Source organism: Temnothorax longispinosus, chromosome 5 (assembly GCF_030848805.1).
Source record: "Temnothorax longispinosus isolate EJ_2023e chromosome 5, Tlon_JGU_v1, whole genome shotgun sequence".
NCBI lineage: Eukaryota > Metazoa > Arthropoda > Insecta > Hymenoptera > Formicidae > Temnothorax > Temnothorax longispinosus.
In genome coordinates, this window is record NC_092362.1 from 4,398,541 (window position 1) to 4,420,278 (window position 21,738).

General features: G+C 41.2%; 2 protein-coding genes across 7 annotated transcripts; one reads left to right on the forward strand and one right to left on the reverse strand.

Moving 5' to 3' along the window:
- Window positions 1-517: 517 nt before the first annotated feature.
- On the forward strand, window positions 518-6,627 carry Psn (presenilin). 3 transcript variants are annotated; one of them, XM_071777350.1, is made up of 8 exons: window positions 518-647; window positions 729-976; window positions 1,109-1,356; window positions 1,562-1,771; window positions 1,860-2,080; window positions 2,163-2,435; window positions 2,918-3,156; window positions 3,227-6,627. In XM_071777350.1, the coding sequence occupies exons 2-8, from the start codon at window positions 842-844 to the stop codon at window positions 3,380-3,382; spliced, it is 1,482 nt and encodes a 493-aa protein (XP_071633451.1). In that variant the 5' UTR covers window positions 518-647; window positions 729-841; the 3' UTR covers window positions 3,383-6,627. The 3 variants fall into 3 exon arrangements, with proteins under 3 accessions (XP_071633451.1, XP_071633450.1, XP_071633449.1); XM_071777349.1 differs by having other exon boundaries at window positions 539-976; window positions 3,227-3,388; window positions 6,173-6,627; XM_071777348.1 differs by having other exon boundaries at window positions 539-976.
- Klp98a (kinesin-like protein 98A) lies at window positions 4,838-20,534 on the reverse strand. Of its 4 annotated transcripts, none has more exons than XM_071777342.1 (16): window positions 20,155-20,534; window positions 18,199-18,268; window positions 14,142-14,252; window positions 13,343-13,459; window positions 12,598-12,843; window positions 12,125-12,294; window positions 11,562-11,967; window positions 11,189-11,473; window positions 10,577-10,990; window positions 10,306-10,503; window positions 8,801-8,923; window positions 8,397-8,528; window positions 8,176-8,313; window positions 7,099-8,115; window positions 6,757-7,020; window positions 4,838-6,307 (listed from the first exon to the last, which is right to left on the reverse strand). In XM_071777342.1, exons 1-16 carry the CDS (start codon window positions 20,199-20,201, stop codon window positions 6,062-6,064), a joined length of 3,984 nt encoding a protein of 1,327 aa, XP_071633443.1. In that variant the 5' UTR covers window positions 20,202-20,534; the 3' UTR covers window positions 4,838-6,061. The 4 variants fall into 4 exon arrangements, with proteins under 4 accessions (XP_071633443.1, XP_071633444.1, XP_071633446.1 ...); XM_071777343.1 differs by having other exon boundaries at window positions 8,397-8,498; window positions 20,155-20,533; XM_071777345.1 differs by lacking the exon at window positions 8,801-8,923 and having other exon boundaries at window positions 8,397-8,498; window positions 20,155-20,533.
- Between the last annotated feature and the right edge of the window lie 1,204 nt (window positions 20,535-21,738).

The following is a 21,738-nucleotide window of genomic DNA, read 5'->3' on the forward strand; positions in this document are numbered from 1 at the left end:
AATATAAGCGACATTTAGATCTCAAATATTTTGTCTTTTTTCAACAAAGATATCATTGTCCTGTTAGTATTCTTCCGAATTCTGAGTATACGTTTAAGGGTTCATTTTTAGTATGTTCATATACCCATAACTTCTTTTCCAAACAATTTAGAAGGTCTAATTGTCCTAATCGACATGCTGTATCACGTTCCCATCTTAATTATTATGAAGAGTGCTTCTTTACCAGATCGTTCCGCAACAGACCCTAAAGCAATGGATGTCAACTCCTTTTGATATTGAGCGCGTTTAGCAGACCAAGCCGCTGAGTAGCAGTCGAATGTGATTGGCTCTTGCTTTTAGAACCAACCAATCAACGCAGAGTGTTGATAAGACGAACTCAACAGTTGTGTCTGCTGAACGCGGCCAATCACAGAGCCGTATTAATGCGGGGTCTACAATGCGAGTCGCAAGCAGTCGAGTCGCAAGTCGCGATTAGTCGCGATGATAATAAACCCATACTATACTATACCTACTTGTATGTACATATGTACTTCTTTTAAAGATGGCGGTCGCAGGATGAATCAGTGGGGAAAGAGAGAGAGAAAACGAGGGAGGAAGGTTGCAAACGATTGTCAACAAGTAAAGATTCCGCAGAAAGGACGATTTAGGTAGATTTAGGATGGTCAGAGAAAACGAGATAATTGAATCGGGCGTGAGCTGCATTTCTCCTCCTTTTTTTGTTATGTAAGCGCGACACGTCGAGGGGGATAAACCGCCGTGAGTGTTGGAAGTAGCACGGAAGCCAAGTGCCGTCGAGAAACGAGTCCTCTATCCGCTCGTCCGGAAATACAGACTTTGATGAATGTCTGAGAGTGACTACGATTCAGCGAACGAGTATACAAGCCTGATGGACGGTCACGTCGCGGAGTCTCGCACGGACGACCTGATCCTGGGCAATGAACGTCGGAAGGGCCGCTCCAGAAGTGCCAACGAAGAGGTAGCTGTTTCAGTAAAACTCGTCAGACTCTCATTTAATCGAAGAATCCTAATAACTCTTCGTTTATTTTTTACGCAGTGGAATTTTAGGATGTCGTTAAAAGCGTTCATTGAAAACCATCTTTTTTCATAGGTGGAGAATGGGGTGCCCGAGGTGCATATTGAAGCGGCTGGCATGGCTGTCGCCCGATCAAACAGACGTGGCACGTCCCGTAACAATAATCAAAATAGACTGAGGCGCTACAGAGACGAGGAGGAGGAAGAACTCAAGTATGGCGCGGCGCATGTGATCAAACTCTTCGTCCCTGTTTCGCTGTGTATGCTGGTTGTGGTGGCCACTATTAGCTCAGTCAATTTTTACACGACCAAGGGAATGTACTTGTGAGTATTGCTCTAGCAATAGGGATCTATGCATACTGTATACAGGGCTGCGTTTAGAAATTCAGCTTGGATAACTCTAAGCTATAGTTTATGTCACGTACTGTAGCATTAGAGTTTACCTAGGTGTGCCTAAGTTGCCTAGGCATAATTCCTGAACGTACAACTAGTATACACGATATTTACTGAAATAATGATTTCTTTTTAGAGTATACACTCCATTTCATGAGGAAAGCCCCGATATGAGTACCAAAGTCTGGCAGGCGTTTGCCAACTCCCTGATTCTCATGAGCGTCATTGTATTTATGACTGTGATACTTATCATCCTTTATAAATACAGATTTTACAAAGTCATACACGGTTGGCTGATCATAAGCTCTCTACTGTTGCTTTCAATGTTCTCTGTCCTATATTGCGAGTGAGTGTAAAGATACTGTTCTAAATTTAATATACTTTGTCCATTTAACGTTCAAAGAAAGATTCATCTGTGTATTTTATACTTGCAGGCAAGTGTTGAAAGCTTATAACATTCCAATGGATCTATTCACGCTAGGTATAGGCTTATGGAATTTTGGTGTAGTCGGAATGATTTGCATTCACTGGCAAGGGCCGTTGCAACTTCAACAGGCGTATCTAATCTTTATTTCCGCCCTGATGGCGCTCGTTTTCATTAAGTATTTACCCGAATGGACGGCATGGGTTGTGCTCGGGGTTATAAGTATCTGGGGTAAGGTGTTTTCGAGACGGAAGCTTTATACTGCGAGTACATCGACGATCTCATGTCCTTTTTATGCTTTTCTGCATTTTAGATCTGATTGCGGTTTTAACACCGAAAGGCCCACTAAGGATACTCGTCGAAACGGCGCAAGAACGAAACGAATCTATTTTCCCTGCTCTAATATATTCTTCCACCATCTTGTACTCGTTTACCGTGACTTATGCTGGATACGTGCAAGCAGCCACAATGGCATCCGGAGACACCGCGGTGTCTCCTACGCGTGACCAGGCGGACAATCAAAATCGAGCATCGGGCGATGCAGAAGATGCAGGAGGTTTCACTCCTGAATGGGTAGAAACGCACAGTACGAATCGAGCATTAATAACATTTCCAATAAAAGAAATTACATTACACAACTAATTAACACTAGAACTACCGAGGGAGTTAAAATAATTCGTTTGACATTTTTAAATGATTTACTACTTATTTTTGAAGCACCTTAATTTCTGAAATCTTCTCTGACTTTCATTGAAATTACATAAATGATTAATTTTATTAATTTGTTTTCTCCTTTCTAAGATTTCTTTGGTAGAAATAAATATATAGCGAATTCGATTTGATGCACTAATAGAAATCGGCAATACGCTAATAGATTAATCTCCAGTAGTTCTAGTGTTAATAAAACTAAAATGACATAAGCTCTATATATGGATTATATACTAAAGTATACGTATTTATTATTACAATACATAGTATATAATTTGTTCAAGAGACTCAAAAATTTAAAATTAAATTTTAACAAACAGGCCTTTCAGATAAAGTGCTGAATTAATTCTGATTATACAGACGAACGTAGCACGAGACGCGCTCAAGAAGTGCTCGAGAACTCGGCCGCGTTGAGCGAAAACACGAGACAGGAGGAAAATCGTCCGCGAGAGTCGCAAGGACAAGCCGCGGTCGTCGAGGAGGAACGCGGAGTTAAGCTAGGCCTCGGGGATTTCATATTTTATAGCGTGCTCGTCGGAAAGGCGTCCAGCTATGGAGACTGGAACACCACGCTGGCTTGTTTCGTTGCTATTCTTATTGTACGTATTTATAAACGTTCGGTGCGTTGAGCACCGACAGAATTTGCCTAATCGATTGTTTCCTATGCAGGGCCTCTGTCTGACACTGCTGTTACTGGCCATATTCAAGAAAGCGCTACCCGCATTGCCGATTTCTATCACGTTCGGTTTGACGTTTTATTTTGCCACGAGAGTGATTGTCGCGCCATTTGCCGATAGTTTAGCGAGCGAACAAGTGTTTATTTAAAGCGAGGTATGACATTCTATTATTTAATATAATTTATTATAAAAATCGCATATCGAAGGTACAATGCTCATTTATATACCCGTTTGGTATTTATCGAATTTATCTTTAATTTTCCTATTTCTCGAGTTACTCTTTTAAATATCATTTGTTTCTGCGAATTTTTCTGGACTAAACAAATCAAGACGAAAAGTACCTACACTTTTAGATGTTAATCAGAGACTCGTGTATCAAGTGTGTGTTACGTGTATGTATGTGCGTCGCAAAATGCTCAGAAAAGGGGAAAAAATTTAAATTTCTAATATAGCAGGGTAGAATAGAGAACGATAGAAGATGTAATTTATTTAGTATTTTTCTATACGAAGCGAATTCACAAAAACGCGTTTACGTTGCGAAACCCAGGCGGTACATTTCATCGCGGCGATATGTGATACACAAGCGGGAAAATGCGCTGCATTATATAACAATTTATTGTACTCCATTGTTACACTTATGGAACATATAGGTCTCGTAGATTCATGTATAAAAAAAGCGGATAACGACGGGACGATTGCGGTGAATCGTAGGAAACGCGAGGTAATGTCCGTTCGAATAAGTAATAACTGCCTCGTTATACGAAACTCAATTAGTGTTCGCAGTGTACGCACCTCTGAACGGTGTCGTTGCTCGAGTTTTCGCTATCACTAATTAATTATTAGCCAGGATGAATCTGTGGGGGGGTTTCTCGAATCCAGGTTACACACAGCCATGGAATAAATACCTTTTTCTTTCTCTCGTACTACTGAAAAGCATATTTATCGTACTTGTGGCGCTTAGTGTTCTTTTTATATATATATATAGATTTTATTTTAACGTACTAAATATAACAGCGTTTTCTCGAAGCCGGAAGTGTTATCTTTCTCTTTCGCTTCTCCGAACATCCGATAAGAATATGAAGCGAGATGTCCTGGCTATGTAACGAACAAGCAGTTTTATATTATCCCAAGATATTTTGCATGCCAATAAGCTTTTTTTTTTGTAAATTTCAATACTTCAATCGTACAGTCTGATCGATCTGATCAATTGTTAGCCATAGCAATGCGGTATTTCCCAAAATCGATAGTTATCGTGTTGATCAACTTTGGTTTAGTATTAATATTCAAATAAATGCTAATATCTGCATAACAACTCCAACTTTAACAGTGGTCTGTTAATTCCTTGCACTATACACATTTATGCACACATGCACGCGCTCGCACACACACAGGCGCAAACAGACAGAGGGTATTTATAAACACTTTACCGCTACTTCAGATACTTAAAGGCCACAGTACGAAAAAAGTGCACAGAAAAACGTATCCTGGAAATGCCCTCTCACAAAGTTACAGTCCTTTAAAGATACCGATAAAACATTTTGTCTCAAAAACCGGTGCATCACATAAAAAAATTTTGACTATTTAAAATTTTGAATTTTCTAAAAAAAAAAAAAAAAAAAAAAAAACTGTGGCTCGAAAAAATTAGTAGATTTTTTCGAGTGGAAAGCTAAAAAGATACATTTTTGCAAATTTTTACTTTCTTCGTACTTCAAGTTCAGAAAATATGAGACAGCATTAATTTTTTAAAATGTATCTAAGGGCCTGTAACTGGGTTTATGAACACACGTTTGTATGAATTTTTTTTCTTATTTGGATCTCCAGAACACGTGCCTGAAGTAGTGGTAACGATTTTGTTAACAGCCAGAGATAGATCCCGGAAACGGAAAAACTTTAACAAAGATATGATATCTTTCTCGCTTGTAACACATTGCTACGTTTACAATTATTACGCTAATGGATAGTTCTTTCAATTCGCTAGTCGATTCGCTACTTCAGATTGCACATACAAAACGCTATTCGACGCAAAATAAATACTCTTCGGCTATCGGGTGAACTATGCGAAGTTATGGTCACCGTTTTGCTGACGAGAATTCGCTCTTTTCGCCGTAATTTACAATAACGTTCGCTTGTGCTAGTAAAACGTAACCAAAATTATAATATCAGCTACATGATTTGACTATATCGAAGGAAGGTACACTTCGTGAATTCTACCGGGCGATTCTATTGGAAAGACATTAGGAAAATATTCTATACCTGTAAAGGAAAAAATAAGTCGCTATGACGCGATATGTTTTGCCTCGCCAACACCCGCGGTCTTTACTCTCTCGTAAAGAATATATATCACGTTGCATTCCCGTTAATGTCTCTGTGCAAAACCCGCGTGCACGAGACAGTATCAGTGAAGAACGCTCATTTTTCTACAAACCAGTCTTACAATCGTTAAGCTTCTGGAAGCATATATATTTTTGTAATGACTACAAAACAGGACGAGTCGCTCAACATTTGCAACCCAGTTACTGATAAGTGATTCGTAATACTCTTATTGAATTGTAGCGATAAGTTACGAAACATCTTAATTTTATCTTTATGTAATTTTTCATAGAATTGATATGTGATTCAAGGAATGTATTATACGCGACAAATGTTACGGGACTCATTCTGTGTGAACGCCGTTGCTACTTCGCTCAACATCTCTTTTGCTATGGCTACATTTTATAAATAGAAAAAAAAACTGAAAAAATACGCTGAATTATAAACATCTGTTGCTTATTCAATTCTCTCACTCATTCTTCGGTATACGGAAGGGTGAGGGTTGCACGATAGTACCTTAGCTAGTTCCGTATTTGCCGCTCTCGAACATACCGCGCCTGAAAAACGGGCTGAACTCCAGTAGGGATTGTTTGTTTATGTTGCTAAGATTGCCGTTGTATTTGTATAGAGGCTCGCAGTGCGGCAGTTCCGAGCAAACTTGAATTAACCGGCGAAGATATTCCTCGAGACGTTTCCGGCGTTGCCTCGCTACGACTTCGTACTTTGGAAAGACTTGGCGTGGAGGAAAGCGTATCGCCGCGACCTGCGTACGATCAAAGAGTTTCCGTAAAATCAATTGTACTGTATATAAGTACGCGTGTTTATGTTTATGAAAGTGGTCTGAGACGCGTGTATATTTTGTTTTTAAACAATTAGATTTTTGCTATTCAAAGTCTACTTTAAAGCATCTATGATTCGTGTCAGAATTTCCGAATAAAATTGTATATTATTTATGTATATATGTGTGCATTCTTGTATTTTATATGTGTATAGCTTGATTTTTCAATGCTTTTCCATATTTTACACGACACATGAAATTATCAAAAAATTTTGTAATAAATATAGACTGTTCTTTCTTTATAATGATGACATTTTTTATTTTGAATTAAAATTTCTTTCTCCAAAGCTTATGTTTAAGCTGGCTATCATTCAAATTTCCATATTTGTGCCACTTTCACAATTATTGTTCAGTGTAATTAAGCTATCACGTACCTTGCTACCATACTTTTGTCGCATCGATGTATACAACTCCCGGAATCTCCTGTATCTACGTAGCAGCGTCCAGCTGTCGTCCTGCGCCACGACTCGCACCTCGTACTCGTAGTGGCTGGACGCCCCGGCTCCGCGTATCACGTACGACGGCACACTGACAATCATATTAATCACGCAGTCGCCGTCATTTGCTATTAACGACGGTAGGGACCTCGTGATTGTTAAGGAATACGGACTACTCAAGCGGTCGCCGCGATTCTGACTCTGCGCAAAGAAAATGTATCTATGTTAAAGTCTTCGCTGACCATTTAAGGCGATAGAGAAGAGACGTCGATGACTTACCGTCAAGTAAACTGTTGAATAACCCCGACTGGAGGATCTTTTTGACGCTAACGATTCCGACAAAGTCTCTTGATCGTTAGTATTAGGCCTGTTATTCCTGAAAAGTTGAGATCTAGTTTGCGCTACCGTTAATAGAATGGCCGAGCTATTATTCGTAGGTTCTACAACACTACAGTAAGCATTTGGTTCGTTCTGTACATGATTCTCGGTCTCGTGGTTGACGAGTCTATCACTGTCGCCGTCGCCGTCGCCGTCGCCGCCGCACTGGAGACGCTTCGTAGAATAACTTTTCCGTTCATCCTCCAATAAAGACACTTCCAATTCGATCTGCTGTCTCTGCAGATCCTGCAGTATCATTATCTGCCGATTGAGATCGTCTTTCGACGGGGTACCGGCGTCCAAGCATCTCATCACCATCATGCGCTGACGTGCGATTCTTTGGTTCAGTCTCTTCATCGCCGGATTCTGCTGTATTGGCGATTCTAGCGTATCCTGGAGCATGTTTTCCGGGATGGTGGCTATCATAGGCGGTTGTACGTCACTTAACGGCCCCATGGAAGCGCCTCTATTCGCATCTGTCGCATTTCTAGTTTCCACCTCGGATAAGCTTCTGTCATCGTGGCCACCTCGTTCTTCGTTTGCGAATTCATTCTTCGTCATCAGATCGCTTATACACGTCGTGTCGGCATCCTCGAAGGCTATACGAAGCTCCGGAGAGTCGGCCGCTGCCGTGTGGAATGTTTCCACGGTATCGGAGCTCGGTATACTCAGCGGCAACAAATTCAAGTCCAAGGCGATCTGATGCTTCCTATTGTTCGCCTCCTGGAAGGATCTGGAGTTACAGCTGAAGGCCGTCTCGTCGCAGCTGTTCGACGAACAACTGTCGTCCAGAAACGCAGGCGTAGCGCGCTTCAAGTCCAACGATAGACTGTGTTTACGCCGTTCGATCTCCTCAAGCTGTTCCTGACTCCGTTTTGCCAACAACATCTTCTTCTCCGTTACTCCTTCACCTCCCAGCTAGAAAGCATCAATGTAAAGAATCGTTTCGCAGAACGTTAGTATTTTATGCGTACATACTTCCGCCCTGAATATCTGCTTCTGTCTCTTCGCGATCTCCATCAGTTCCTCCTCCATCTTATCTACCTTACTCTGATGTTCGTTCAGAGATTTGACCTTGCTCTGTAGCTCGTTCTCCAAAGCGGCTAGTTCTTTCTTCTATTTAAGATTACACATTTTTTTTTTTTTTTAGAAGAAAAACAATCAAACGAGATTGAGGAGAGACGTTTAAACCTACTTACGTGATGATTCACCAATTCCCTGACACTGTCGATGCACTTTTCGTCGTTGAGACTGGACCAAGATTCGGGCAGACTGTCGTCACTACCGGCACCATTATCCGTCTGAAATGCATATTCCGCTTCACTCACTCTCTACAAAATTACACGGAAATTACTGTAAAACAAGACGTCCGACCTTCTACATTCACATACAATCTAGCAATCGGAATATTTTACATTCCGTCGTTTTATTTAAAATAATAAAGAAATACTGCCGAGAGAGAGAGAGAGCTGTTATATCTGCATGGATTATCATAAAGAAAAGTTATGTGAATATAGTGCGACGTATGCATCGCGTCGTTTGCAATATACGTGCGTATTACAGATACGAACTCGAAGATTCCTCGCCTTATTATAATCCTTACCTTTTCCCACTGATGCTGATTGATTTGCGTACGTTCCTGATTGTTGACGAGCTCTTGCAATTGTCGATGCTTGGACTGCAATAATGTGCGCAGATAGGCGACTTCCCTACATATACTTTCTACCTGGTATCATACACACACACACCGATGCGTTAACAAAAGAGATAATCAACAAAAGATGATTCAAAATCAAATATTAATAATTAATAATTATGTTGTAGCATATAAACGAAAAAATAAAGAAATTTTTATAATTGTGAAATGTCAGTGACGAGGTGGCGAAGATGAAGAAAATAAATGTTTGTGCTTTTTCCTTTACCATGTACAAAAATGTGTTTTAGACGCTATGACAATTGTAGAATAGAATACTCTCAATAGTATAAATATTAACGCATATATATTCGCTAAATTTTATCCTTGTGCGTGTCTTTAATAAATAAATGTAAATACGAATAAACAAATAACAAAATAAATAGATTAAATAAAGAGCCAATGTATTCTCGCGGTGCGTTGCCTCGAGAAAATATTATAATAAGTTCTCGCCATTCTATTAATTAATACTCGGAACAGTGTATCATGCGGACGGATCCCGAGGTGTGACGGCAACGAGTTAATGAGAAATTGGGTTTGTTAATCGGGAGTGTTAAATCGATCGAATGCATACTCTTAAAAATTATGTGAGAAACAGAGAGAGAAAACAGTGAAAGTGCGTGCAAATACTTTGTGGAGGATTAAACGCCAATTTTTGTATGAAAAATTTATTAAACAACAATATATATATATCAGTATAACAATAATTAGTGCCTCTGTACTTTACATCTCGCATAACAAACCCATAGACGTATCTCTATACAAACAAGCCCAAGATATGTACATACTTCACTCTTAACATTCTTACTAGATACTTAAATATATAACATTCCAAGGAATGCCATCTGTCCGGCAATATCTCTTCAGCACTAGCACCTTTTCGTGTTCAGCAGCTTACTCATATACATCAACGCAATTTGTTAACATAAACCATTTGTAAATATTAATATGTTAATTGTAAGTATACGCAATATATCTGAGGATTCTTGAGGCCGGTAGAGGAATCAAAGACAATTTCATGTAGACAATCTCATGGATAGCGAAGTCTCGTCGCAAACGACAACGAAAGCTTGCTCTAGAGGAATACCGATAGGCCTGGATCTAGACATCGATAGACAGTACTGTGTATCTTAATCACAAGAATTTTGGTCTGTAGCAAAATGTCGTTTCGCAAACGTTTCGTTCACGTAGCCGGGACACTCGCAGATGTTCATCCACGAATTCGTGGCATCTCGCAGCGACGCGCGTGACGAGCGAAACTTTGATCACATATTTAACGGACAAACGTGCGAGTAGATGATGATGTTGCCAGACAAGCAAATAAGGACACCGATAGCGACAAGGACGAGGTAGAATTGGTACTTAATCGAGATTACATTCAATTCCGGAGACGGAGGCGCGTCCGTGTCACTTACTTGCGTCATTTCGTCCCGCCGTTCTTGCTCCAGGATATGCCGGCGGGCGCGCAGCTCGCGTTGACGCGATTCCAGGATCGCGATCGCGTCCGCCCATTCTTTCCACTGTGCGCCCCATTCGCGCTCCAACTCACGTTGGGCTCCTTCCAGCGCTTCCCTTCTGGCGGCCCATCTCTCTTCGCGTTCCTCTTGTTCCCTCTGCGAGAAATATGTAGTTAGTCAAGATCTGGCTCAACGAGAGAAGCGTCCTGATCTAGAATATTTCACCCACCTTGAAGTCCTCCTTTTCCTTTAGAAGCGCAGCCTTCTGCTGTTCCAGCTCCTCGACCGCCCTGAGATCCTCGCTCGAGTTCAGAAGATTGTCGCTGGAACAGGACGCGTGTAGATCGGAGACGCTCCAACTCAAGAGCGACAGTCTCGATAGATTGACGACCGTTGATTGCAGGTTGCCGTTACCCGAGCCGCCCTCCTTTCGGAGTTTTGCTGCCTCGGCTGGATCGTTGTATCGGAACATGTTGTTCCTACCTAAAAGAATGATACAGCCTTGCGATAGTCTTGTTGGTTTGTCCACCTGAGCAGTATTGATCCAACAGTGGGACGAAAGCGGGTGTAGCGTCGCCACGCCACTATCCAGTTCGACTATGCAGTGTTCCGATTCCACATCCGCACCGGTCAAAACAATATCCTGTTCGTGATATAATGAATGTTTTTAATCGTTCTTTTACTAATTGATATTATATGTATTATACATATATTCTTTTATATATGTTGACATTAATAATATTGTCTCTTAGTAGTCTCTTAATAAATTACACATTGGGTACATATAATTTCTGCTTTATTATTTGTAGACCTGAGAATTTTATTATATTTGTATTATCACCTGAACAACGGAAGCTTCCTCTGTGCCAACTAGCGTTTTTCCCTCTTTCAAATGATACAATGTAACGCCGGTACTGAGTAGATCGTCGTCGATGCCGACTAGATGCGGCATTTCCGAGTCGAGAACAACACCGACCCCGCTCTTTCGTAATCCCAGCGCTTTTTGCTCTTGCAGAATCTGTTGCGTCTCTCGCCACTTTTCGGTCCATTCCTCGGTCAGTACCTTTTCTTGCTCTTGCTTCTCTTGGATTTGAGCCAATAGCACTTGCGGTGGTTTCTCCACGCTCTACAAGTAACAAGTAAATATATATTCTCTAAAATAGTAATGAGAAAGAATTTGGAAAAAGAAACGTGACTCATACACAAATACTTGCCATATTTTTGTCGATGAGAGACTTCAACTTTTCTATCTCCGCCCTGAGCTCTCTGATGAGTTTCACATTCGCGTCTTCGTTGATAGTCGGCTTGTTGATAATGTTTTTCGCACGATTGGCGTATCTAAGAGTACTGAGAGTGTCGTTGTAATTGCATTCCGCCGGACTGATAGTCGCTATCATGATAGTTTTGGAGTTGCCGCCTAGGGAATCTTTCAGCAGCCACGTGAGCACGCTGTCGCGATAAGGGATAAACGTGTTACGTTTCGAGGCGGACGCGTCACCGCTGGCAGAACTGAGCTCAGAGAGCGTGGATATCACAGTGCCTAAAGTCACCAATGACTTGTTGATATGCGCGCCTTCTTTCAGTCGTTGACCCGTCGCTCCGGTCGCGTTCGCCCGTTCACTGAAGAGGCAGAGAAAGATCGGATTTTAAGAAATCGCGTAAACACTCGTCACGGCGTTTTTGCTATGTTTTTTTTTCTTTCTCTATTCTTTCATTTTCGCGAATAAACGGACTCGAAAATAACTCGACTTGCGGATGCTTTTTTTTTCGGGACTACCTTCCGGCCAAGTCGACTAGGTGCACCTTGGAAACAGTCTCCGACGGCATGCCTTCCGAGAGGCCGGCCTGTACGAAGGTTATCGTAAAAATCGCGTGACTCCTGCTACTCACGTCGTTCATCTTTGTGCTGGCTGTAGTCCTATGCGTATTACCTCTCACCATGCATTCCTGGAACAAAAATAATAATTTATTAATACTTTGATTATCGATTGCGAGAAGATACGTACTATTACATATTATTTATTATTATAAATATTATTTGTCTTATGTATTATTTTATAAGAATATATCTTTATTTATATTAAAATAACAACGCCAAGAAATTTATATTTTAAATTACGATGCAATAAGAGAGATTAATTTACAAGTATGTAATTCTTTGTGCTGTTGCCATTTCAATAAACGATAGTGTAATGAGCAGATAAGCGAGTAGGGCTTGCTATTAAGAGACGCTTTGCTTTCTCGTCTCACCTGAATGTCCGAATAATCATAAACGAGATGACATGATAGATCTTGGACATAAGGCCCTCCCGTGGGGTGTTCCCGTACCCTCAGCGAATGGGATTGGCTTTGGTCCAGTCTAAGCAGATCTCTCACTCTTTCGTTATAGATTTCCAGGAAAGATACTTCCGTTCTGTACGACGCCCCGCTTTCCTTTCCAGCTGCCATTCTAGCGAAAAGCGTCTTGCAAATCCGTGGTATCAATCCCTGAGATTCCTACAATTCGTACATAATAAGTTATAAGAACGAAGAAAAGAGATTGCCAGATTGAGATAAGATCAATATGTTACGTCTTCTAAACAAAGGTAGAAAAAGTTTGATTAGTTGTGGATTTTTCATTTTGCAAAATTTATATTAATTTGGCCAAAGTTGAGGAAAAGTGATGATCAGTAATTATTTTTAATAATATCAGAGTAAGATTTTATTTATTATGTCCCTCAAAAGGCTGATTCTATATCGTTTAATTATATCGACTCGATGATGCAAAAATTCCATGCTCCGCAGTGATTAAGAATTTAATTTTTCAATAGTAATTATTTTTGGTGTGCTTCAATAGTAATTTAATTTTTCTCGTTCATTCATTTTCCTTTCTTTCATCTTGTTAACTAACACTTTGAGGGAATATCGGCGCAAAAGTCCTTTTTCCACCGATAGGAAACTGAGACTGAATGAAAAGGAGATAACGTCTTTTTGAGGAATTAGATTATCGCATTACCGGCGTGCCCATCATTGTAAAGGTCTTCCCGGATCCTGTCTGGCCGTAGGCAAAAACGCAGGCATTGTAGCCCTCGAAGGCACTTTCTATTACGTCCGTACCAAGATCGTAGAAAACCTGGAGGGAGAACGATTAGATTAGGATCTTTCCTCATCATTCGATAATACGAGAGGAGGCTTCGCTTTAATAACGCGGGGAAACGAATTTCATCAGTCTGGCGTTAGCCTTCAATGAAACGTGCTATGCATTTTACATAATGGCATTTAATTAGATCATAGTAACACCAACTTTAACGATTACACCGTAGCCCGAAGCGATTACTGCGATGGTCCCGTATTGTGTTCCACATAATAACAAGATTATTCTGTTTGATTGTGCTTTGACAACCCTCTTTCATTCGCTACAAACGTTTGTTGGAAATACTAATCAGCCCTAAGGCTCCCGTTATAACATTACAATGGACAGAGCTGCCAATTATATCCTCAGGAAGATCAATTGTTGCTACAATTGTTGCCGCGCGCTTAGGAATATCAATTATTGCTATAATTATTGCCGCGCTCGACACGCTCTCCTCCTTTCTCTCGTATATCTCTTTTCGTTTGTAATTCGCTATCGACGCAATCAAGCTAATTATAACTATGCGCGAGCGTAAAACGACCAATTTCATCTTTCCGTATATGGTAACGTTATTGCGAACCCGTTTTTAAGGTCGACAGTTTCGTCATCGATCTCGCGAGATCTCGAGCGAATAATTTTTGTCCTGGTTTTCGTTTGATAGAAAATATTGACTGATATGAACCTCTTCCTGGGACGCATAGTTTTCGTCGTTCGAATCGAAGGACCAGTAGGAGTGATCGAACGTGAAGTCTTTGTACTTCCCCCGGTCGATATCTCTGCAGCTATCCGGTGTCTGTGAACAATAAGGGGTAATCGTTATTTTAATGTCTTACAAGTGTTCGTTATCGTCATCGTTAGTGCTAAAGTTCAATTAGACAATTCTACAAGTTACACGGATAAATGAGCAATAGAAGAAGAGACTAATTATGAAGGTGAAAGGAGAATATAAACTGTATTTATATAATTAAGTCTACTACATTTATAAATCATATTATATCCATATACTACTGAAACTCTAAAAAAGGTTTTCACGTTTTCTAGGCAATTTTGCTTAATTTTGCTTTATTAAGGCTAATTAAGATAAAACGGCGAAGTTATTATTTGCAAAGTTAGAGCAATTAATTATTATCTGTTTCTCTCGATTTTTCTTTTTTATTCATACGAAACTCTCAAAACAAAGTCTATCTAAAAGGCTAAAAATAGAACTTTGAAAAATGTCAGGCAAAATTTATATTTTGTTTGACGTTCTCAAAATAAAAACAAAACCTTCAAAGAGGCCATTTTAATAAAAATTCTCTGATACATTTTCGAAACATTTTCTGTTGAGCCTCTGATTTCCTGAGGCAATAAAGTTCCCTCAGGATTTCAGATTTTCCAGGTTTTTCCAGTTAACAGAAATTCCGATATACATATATAATCTAGGATCTTCCGTAAATTGAAATTTTTTTCTAACAAAAAATCCTTTTATATATATGTTTTTCCTCGCTACTGACTGGCATTTAAATCATCCGACTCGCGTATATATTCACGTGACGTTGCTATATACGGTAATCACACAGACTGGTGCATTCTTATAACGTTGGCGTCTACGTAACCGATAAAGCATCGCTGGGAACATTGTGTGCCGCATTATGCAAGAAAGCGAATGGAAGTGAATGGATAATTTAAAAACTAAGACTAGAATGGTTTTCAGGTCAATCTCGATTTTATACGATTTTGCATGCACTTCGTATCACGTGCACGAACACGCCAGCGCGGTTGGTAGGAAGACAATGTATTTAATTTACATATTCGCATGCGGAGTTTCTGAACTCCCCCCGCTCGGCGATACGTATAATTCGAAACAAAGTTCCAGAATCGCCCATCAATCCACCCTCGATAAATCTCTCAATCAGCCTAACTGCTTATTGTTAGTCCAAATTAATTCCAACTGCTTATTTCCACAAATTCACAAAGTACAAGTGGATTAAAAATGTATATAAAATATTTTAAGAATTATTTCATTCGAAAATAATTACCGTACTCGATTGTAATCATTAATTTACGAGCAGCTTGATAGTTTGAGCAATTCGATTTTTAAAAGCGCGCTTTACGTCTTCGGCCAAGGCTGCACTTTAATTCGCGCTCGTCGGAGATCCTTCCTGCCGAGCGATCGTTCTCCGCCGGGATTGGCCTTCTCTTTTGATTAGAAAGAGAGATCGTCCAGATAAGGTTTAATTGAATGCGGATAAAATTGGATTATACAACGCGGCGCGGCCGCGCGGCAATTGCGCTCGATTGCGTATAGCCGCAATCGTCGAGCAACGAGTTTGCTGCTGCTGGTTTTGCTTGCTGCGGTCCAGCCGCGATTTTCGCACTTTCTCCTCAACGCATACCTTGTTATCTTTCAGCGCGGAGATTCACGCACGTAATTAGAGACCGAGCGACGTACGGTCGAGATACTTTTTGTTCCGTTAAATCGTTAATGGTTTATTCTTGCAAAGATCTTTCTTGCAAGATAATTAAAATAATTATGCTATCATATCACGTCTATTTTATGAAGCTTGCAAATTTAGATTATTTATCTCGGAAAGTCGAGCAATCTTCTAAATGTATTTTTAAAAAATCACGCTCTCTTCACGCTTTTTAAAAATTATCTGCGATATTTCCTAATTCTTGAAATTTTATCACAATTATTGGCTCGGGAAAAAAGTATATAAACACGATACTATCTTTGGCTGAATTTATTGGTCAAAGATTCAATTAGCAATTATGACTTGGAAATCCATAAAAATTATTCGAGCAGAAATTATGACACTAGATTCGCTAAGTATTGGGCGATTATAGCGAAAAGGAACAGAGAGAGAGAGAGATCGTCCACACGTCACGACTTCCGCTTTGAAATTCTTTAGAAAGTTTATTTAAGGCCATTATATTTCTTGAGATACTTTGCGGTACCGCGAAGTGAATTTTTTACACGCTCAAGCTACAACCAGGGATATTACTATTGATACAACTAATCAATTTTGTACAAGGTTTCTATACTCTAAACAAGCTTCTAATACTGACTGGAAACTTTACTGAACAAATTGACACTATTCGCAGGACGTCTTTAGATGAAGATTAATTGACAGATCGTACAATTACATATTGAAAATGTGGCATCGAATCTGTCACAATATCGAGGGAAATGTGATCACGTGGCGAGACGTCGAACTTGCGATCCGCTGCTATTAGCTCCGGGCTTTATGGCGCTTTAGAGAAACTATATGAACAGTGGATTCGAGAGTGATGTAATCGCGGCTTACATCACGAACAAGACCTTTCAGTCTATAAACATAAGAGCCAAAACGCAAATATGCGACAACGGCTACTTTTAGCGCATAAGGTGCGTCCCTCTGTATAACAGGTTGATGATATTGCGCCTACGCATCCTAGCGACTATCTATAACTCGAGCTCGTAATAACCATTGGTACTATATATTCAATAAACATCAACAATGTTGTTGTAAACATATCTCGGTATTTAAAGCCTCGAATAAAGTGTTTCGTGGAAATAAAATCTCTTTAAACTGAACAACGAAAAATATAATTCTCTTGTTACTTTTAATCTTGGAACATAAGGCGTGAAAAGTCCTTATTTTCAGTAGACCGTTGTTCAAGGATTGCCTCGATGTTTTCTCTAATTCAGATCAACGAGATTAAATCTCTAGAAGGTCGCAATCATTAAAAGGCTCATATTTTGCAAAAAGATGTTTATATAGTGTATATCGAATAGGGAAAGAAGAAACTTTATTATCAAAATTGAAACGCTGGTCTAAAGTTCCGTGAAGTTTTCGTCAGTTTTAGAGTAAAAGAACAAATATTTTACATTGCCAAGAAAGATAAGAAAACGAACATAGTAAAATTTTAGACTTTTTTCCGCCGCGCCTCAGTAATTTGCCCACCCCTCCATGTACCCTCTGTTTTCCGTCTCCTCTGGAACATCCGTTACGTAGGGCTTGATTTCGCGTTCCTGTGAAACAAGATCGAAACCGGCTCCGAAGACCAGGCAATCTGCGCGCGAAAATCGTCCGTGCGAGAGCTGCTGACCTCGATTGATAATAATCATACTCGGAATTTTACCGTCGCGTTTGTGCAGCTGCTCGGATCAGCTGCTGGGTAACAATAACAACAATCATAATAATTCTCAACGGAAATTAAATATTATATTATTATACAGTCCAGCAAAAGAATTTAAAGAAAAGAATTATTATTCTTTATTTTCTGGATATGGTTTCAGGCTGAAAAATACCTACTCGATCACATCATCGCAGTTTTTTAAGAGATTCAAAATCGACACTTAATCATAAGTTTCTTAAAATTGTGATGTAATAAAACATTTCTGAGGCCACAAAATCGTAGTAAATGTAAAAAATTGTGTTACAAAACTTAGCATTCTGCGAACTCCGTCACGAGGCTATAAAAGAAGGCTATAAAAAATAGGTAATAATTGTATAATAATATCACAAATTCACCATTGCGGCTAACAATAAGAAAATCGTTGCACAATCAATAATATAAGCCCGATCGTTTTGTGATTTTTTTTTGCTTTGGATGGAGACGCGACGACGGTAACTTTCCTGCAGCAACATTACGATAATCCGATTACTTAAGAATGTTGCGTGGTGCTGAATGATAAGGAAAGCAGGTGCCACCCCCCGTACATTTCGACAAGGGCGGATGGAAGTAACGCGCGCCGCTGACGAAATGGTGCTCACCTTGGTGCTGAAGATCCGCGTCCTCTTGCCGCTCATCTGCACAATCAGCTTCTCGTTCATCGCTACCTCTCTGCAAAGCAACAAGCACGTTGTCATTATCATCGAACCGGCATCGACCTGTCGTCCCGACGCGCGACGTTATACAACAGACATTATATACGGCGACCGAATTCGGAAATCGACGAGACGCGCGCGCGCGGTCGTTCGCTGGTCCATAATGCACGCCAGTCAATATACACCACCGGTGGCACAATTGTGTCACGTGCTGTCAATAACCGACGGCTCCTGAATCGGGAGCGGCCTGTCACTCATCAAACCTTTTTATTTTACTTTCCACAGGCGACGAAATAATTGAATCCGCCGTTTCAAAGAGGATTATACTGCTCCGAGGGATCCCCTCTCGTCCCTTCAAAAAAAATCGAACGTCCGCTATCGTTAGTACAACTGTGTCACCGTCGATTGTTAAATGTACGTTATTATTGCGCCATTTATAGAGGAAATGGAGTTGAAACTATAAACGTATCTTCGTATTCGCCTGTATCGAAAGATGCGGTCACGTTTTTCTCGCTGAGCATATAAGAAATGTAATAAAATTCCCGGGGAAAAAAAAAATACGTTGCAGCTTTTTCGTAATTTAACGTAATTTAACAATGACTTGTATTCTCTTAACTCAGACCATGTTGGAATAAAATCCTTTCTAAAATTTAAAAGTGTAATTTGAAGCGTAGGATGATTCAAGATTTGCTCTTCCAATCTTGACTCAAATGACTGAATTAACCTGGCAACGGAGACTCGATATAGAAGTCAAAGTTAAGACAAAATTGAGATGGGAAAAAACTTTTTCGCGAATTTACATAAATTTAAGAGACGAAGACAGACGAGATCTCGAGATGAATTAAGTAAAAACTTTTATTCAAAACGCGGGGAAATAAATCCTTTCTCGTATTGATTTTTATACTTATATCTGCCTTCGACTTTTTACAAAACCATATAGAACGTGCGAGAAGATTGAATCGTTCCAACGATGACGAATCCACGTGCAATATGGATTTCAATCGCATTCGTCGCGCTTATGCATCAGCCTTTGTATATTCAATAACATTGCGTCGGCGATTCCAGCGTCGATTAATATCGATGATACGCTGCAACGCGCGAAGAAACATCATCCACGAGATGTTATTGACCGCAAAATAATTGCGTAATAGTATCGACTGGCCTGCAACACGGACAGCGAGAGAATCGGGGATACCAAAGGAGACGTTCGGGATGCTGGAACGTTCCTCGAGCACGTCCTTTCGAAGAAACGTCACGGCGAATTTGGGTGCAACGTGGGTGCGCGTCGGACGCGTCCTAACCGTCGTTATCCCTCTGCGTCGACGTATAAAATCTATAAATATATACATATATAACGTAATTCGCTATATCGCTTGGGATATTTGTATTCGGGGCTTTAATCAATCGATCAGCGTGCTCCTCACGCTCGCGTGAATCTGTAGTAAACTTGCGCGCGGTGCATCCTGCATCGGGAGACACGTTGTCCTGCCCTCCAGCTGAACTATACTCGGAGCAATTGGACTGGCGTCGTCCGGAAAGAGAGAGAGACAAAGAGAGAGAGAACGATCTTGTCGCGCCGCGCGACGGACATTCTAGCGCCGTAATTGTAGGAGAGCGACGGCAAGGGCACGACGACATCGCAACTGAATGCATACCCAGACAGCACCGTGTCCAAAATCGGGACATAAGACGTCTTTTAGACATCTTTTTTTAGTAAAACGTCTAAAAGATGTCTAAAAGATGGCTAAAAGACGTCTTTTAGACGTCCTACGTCCCGCTTTTGGACAAGTGTGTTGTATGGGTATAGACTCTTTCGTCCGACGCGAGATGAGGCGAGGCAAAGACGGAGCTGACGGAGCACAGACTTTTCCGGTCCACCAGTTGCACGACACACACACGCACCTCTTGTTGAAGGGTCGAACCCTCACGGCCACCTTCACCGATGCCATGGTCTCGCGGGGAGGAGCGCATCGGGCTCTCGGGACGAGGAAACGCGATCAACGCCACCAGGCCACCGCCGCGTTTCCTCGCGGCGACAAGAGACGCGGAGAGGAGGCGCGAAAGCGTCTACGCGAACAGCGGCGCGGGACGCTCCTCCGAGGAGGAGTGCGTGGCGTCGCGACGACGGGCGGCGTGCGGCGTGTACGCGGGGCTAGCGTGGCCTACGGAAGACGCTGGCGTCGTCGTCGGGTCATCGTCGACCCTCTTTCCCCACACGCTCGTGACTCACGGATCATCACGGATGACCGCGAGCGACTAGCGTATACTGTGCGCTGCCGCTGCGCCGTAGCCGCCTGCCGCCGCCGCCGCCGTACCAAGCGGAGCGAGTCGAACGAATGCGGACGAACGCGCATGCGTGATTCCCGCGCAACTCGATCGCGGCAGCCTATTTGCTCGAGGACCGAATAACCGGCGAAGGCGAGCCGCAAAAGATATTCAAATTAATACCGGACACCCTGGAAAGAGAAAAACATCAAAGGAATGGGGGGGGGAGGAGGGGGAGCGTCAGTGTGTCAAGGAAAATATACACGTATACTTTAAATCAATATTTGAAACGTTGAAACTGCGTTAAAAATAGAAAATAAAAGGAAAAGGCGGGGGGGGGGGGAAGTTTCTTTCTGGAAACTTATAAATATTTATAACTTCTATTATTACTCACAATTCTCTATTATAATTCTCTATAATTGCGCGCAAAGTAATACGGTCGCCCTAGATATGCATTCTTCAATAAAACGTTGAGTCAAATATTGCCAGTACATTATTTGTCAATCAATATTATTTCGAATTCGATGATTGGGCGCCAGCGATTCGACGCCCCAAGGGAGGGCAGGATGGAGAAGCGTATACGTGTCGTGAATCGGGTCCTTATAGAAACCGCTTTGCGCTTTCCTTGAGACGTCTTTGCGTTGCACGGCGCATAATGACGTCATCGGCGGCCGTTAGCACGAGCAGAAGCGGAGAAGGCCGAGCCGCGCCACCCACGCCAGCAAAGATCACCGAATCGAATCGCTCTGCGGTTTTTCGACCGTGTATAACGGCGGTCGCGGCGAGAATTCGCGTCGTCGTCTTGTTGCCAAGCCCAGGGAGGTCGGCGAGACCAAGCCGCAACGTCCACCTGCCGGCTTGACGAAAAAAAAAATTACATGACAGCGCGAGAATGTCAGAACCTAGAATAGAGCAATCGAATTTTTAAAGCATAAAAGTTACTCTCGGGACGAAAGAAGAGTCTGCTTTGTATAGCTCGATGGTAGATCTGTTTTTTTTTTTACAGCTAAATTAGTATATATTCTTTGTACTTATAAAGTGAGCTCAAAAAACGTCGTAAAGACACCTTTAAGACATTTTTAAGACATCTTAAACATACGTATTTAAAAGACACCTTAGTGTTGGTCTACAACCTTGCTTTAAAGGATATTAAGCTCTAAACCGTAAGAAATTGACCAATCACAATGGAATGTGAAAAGAATACTCGATTGTGATTGGTCA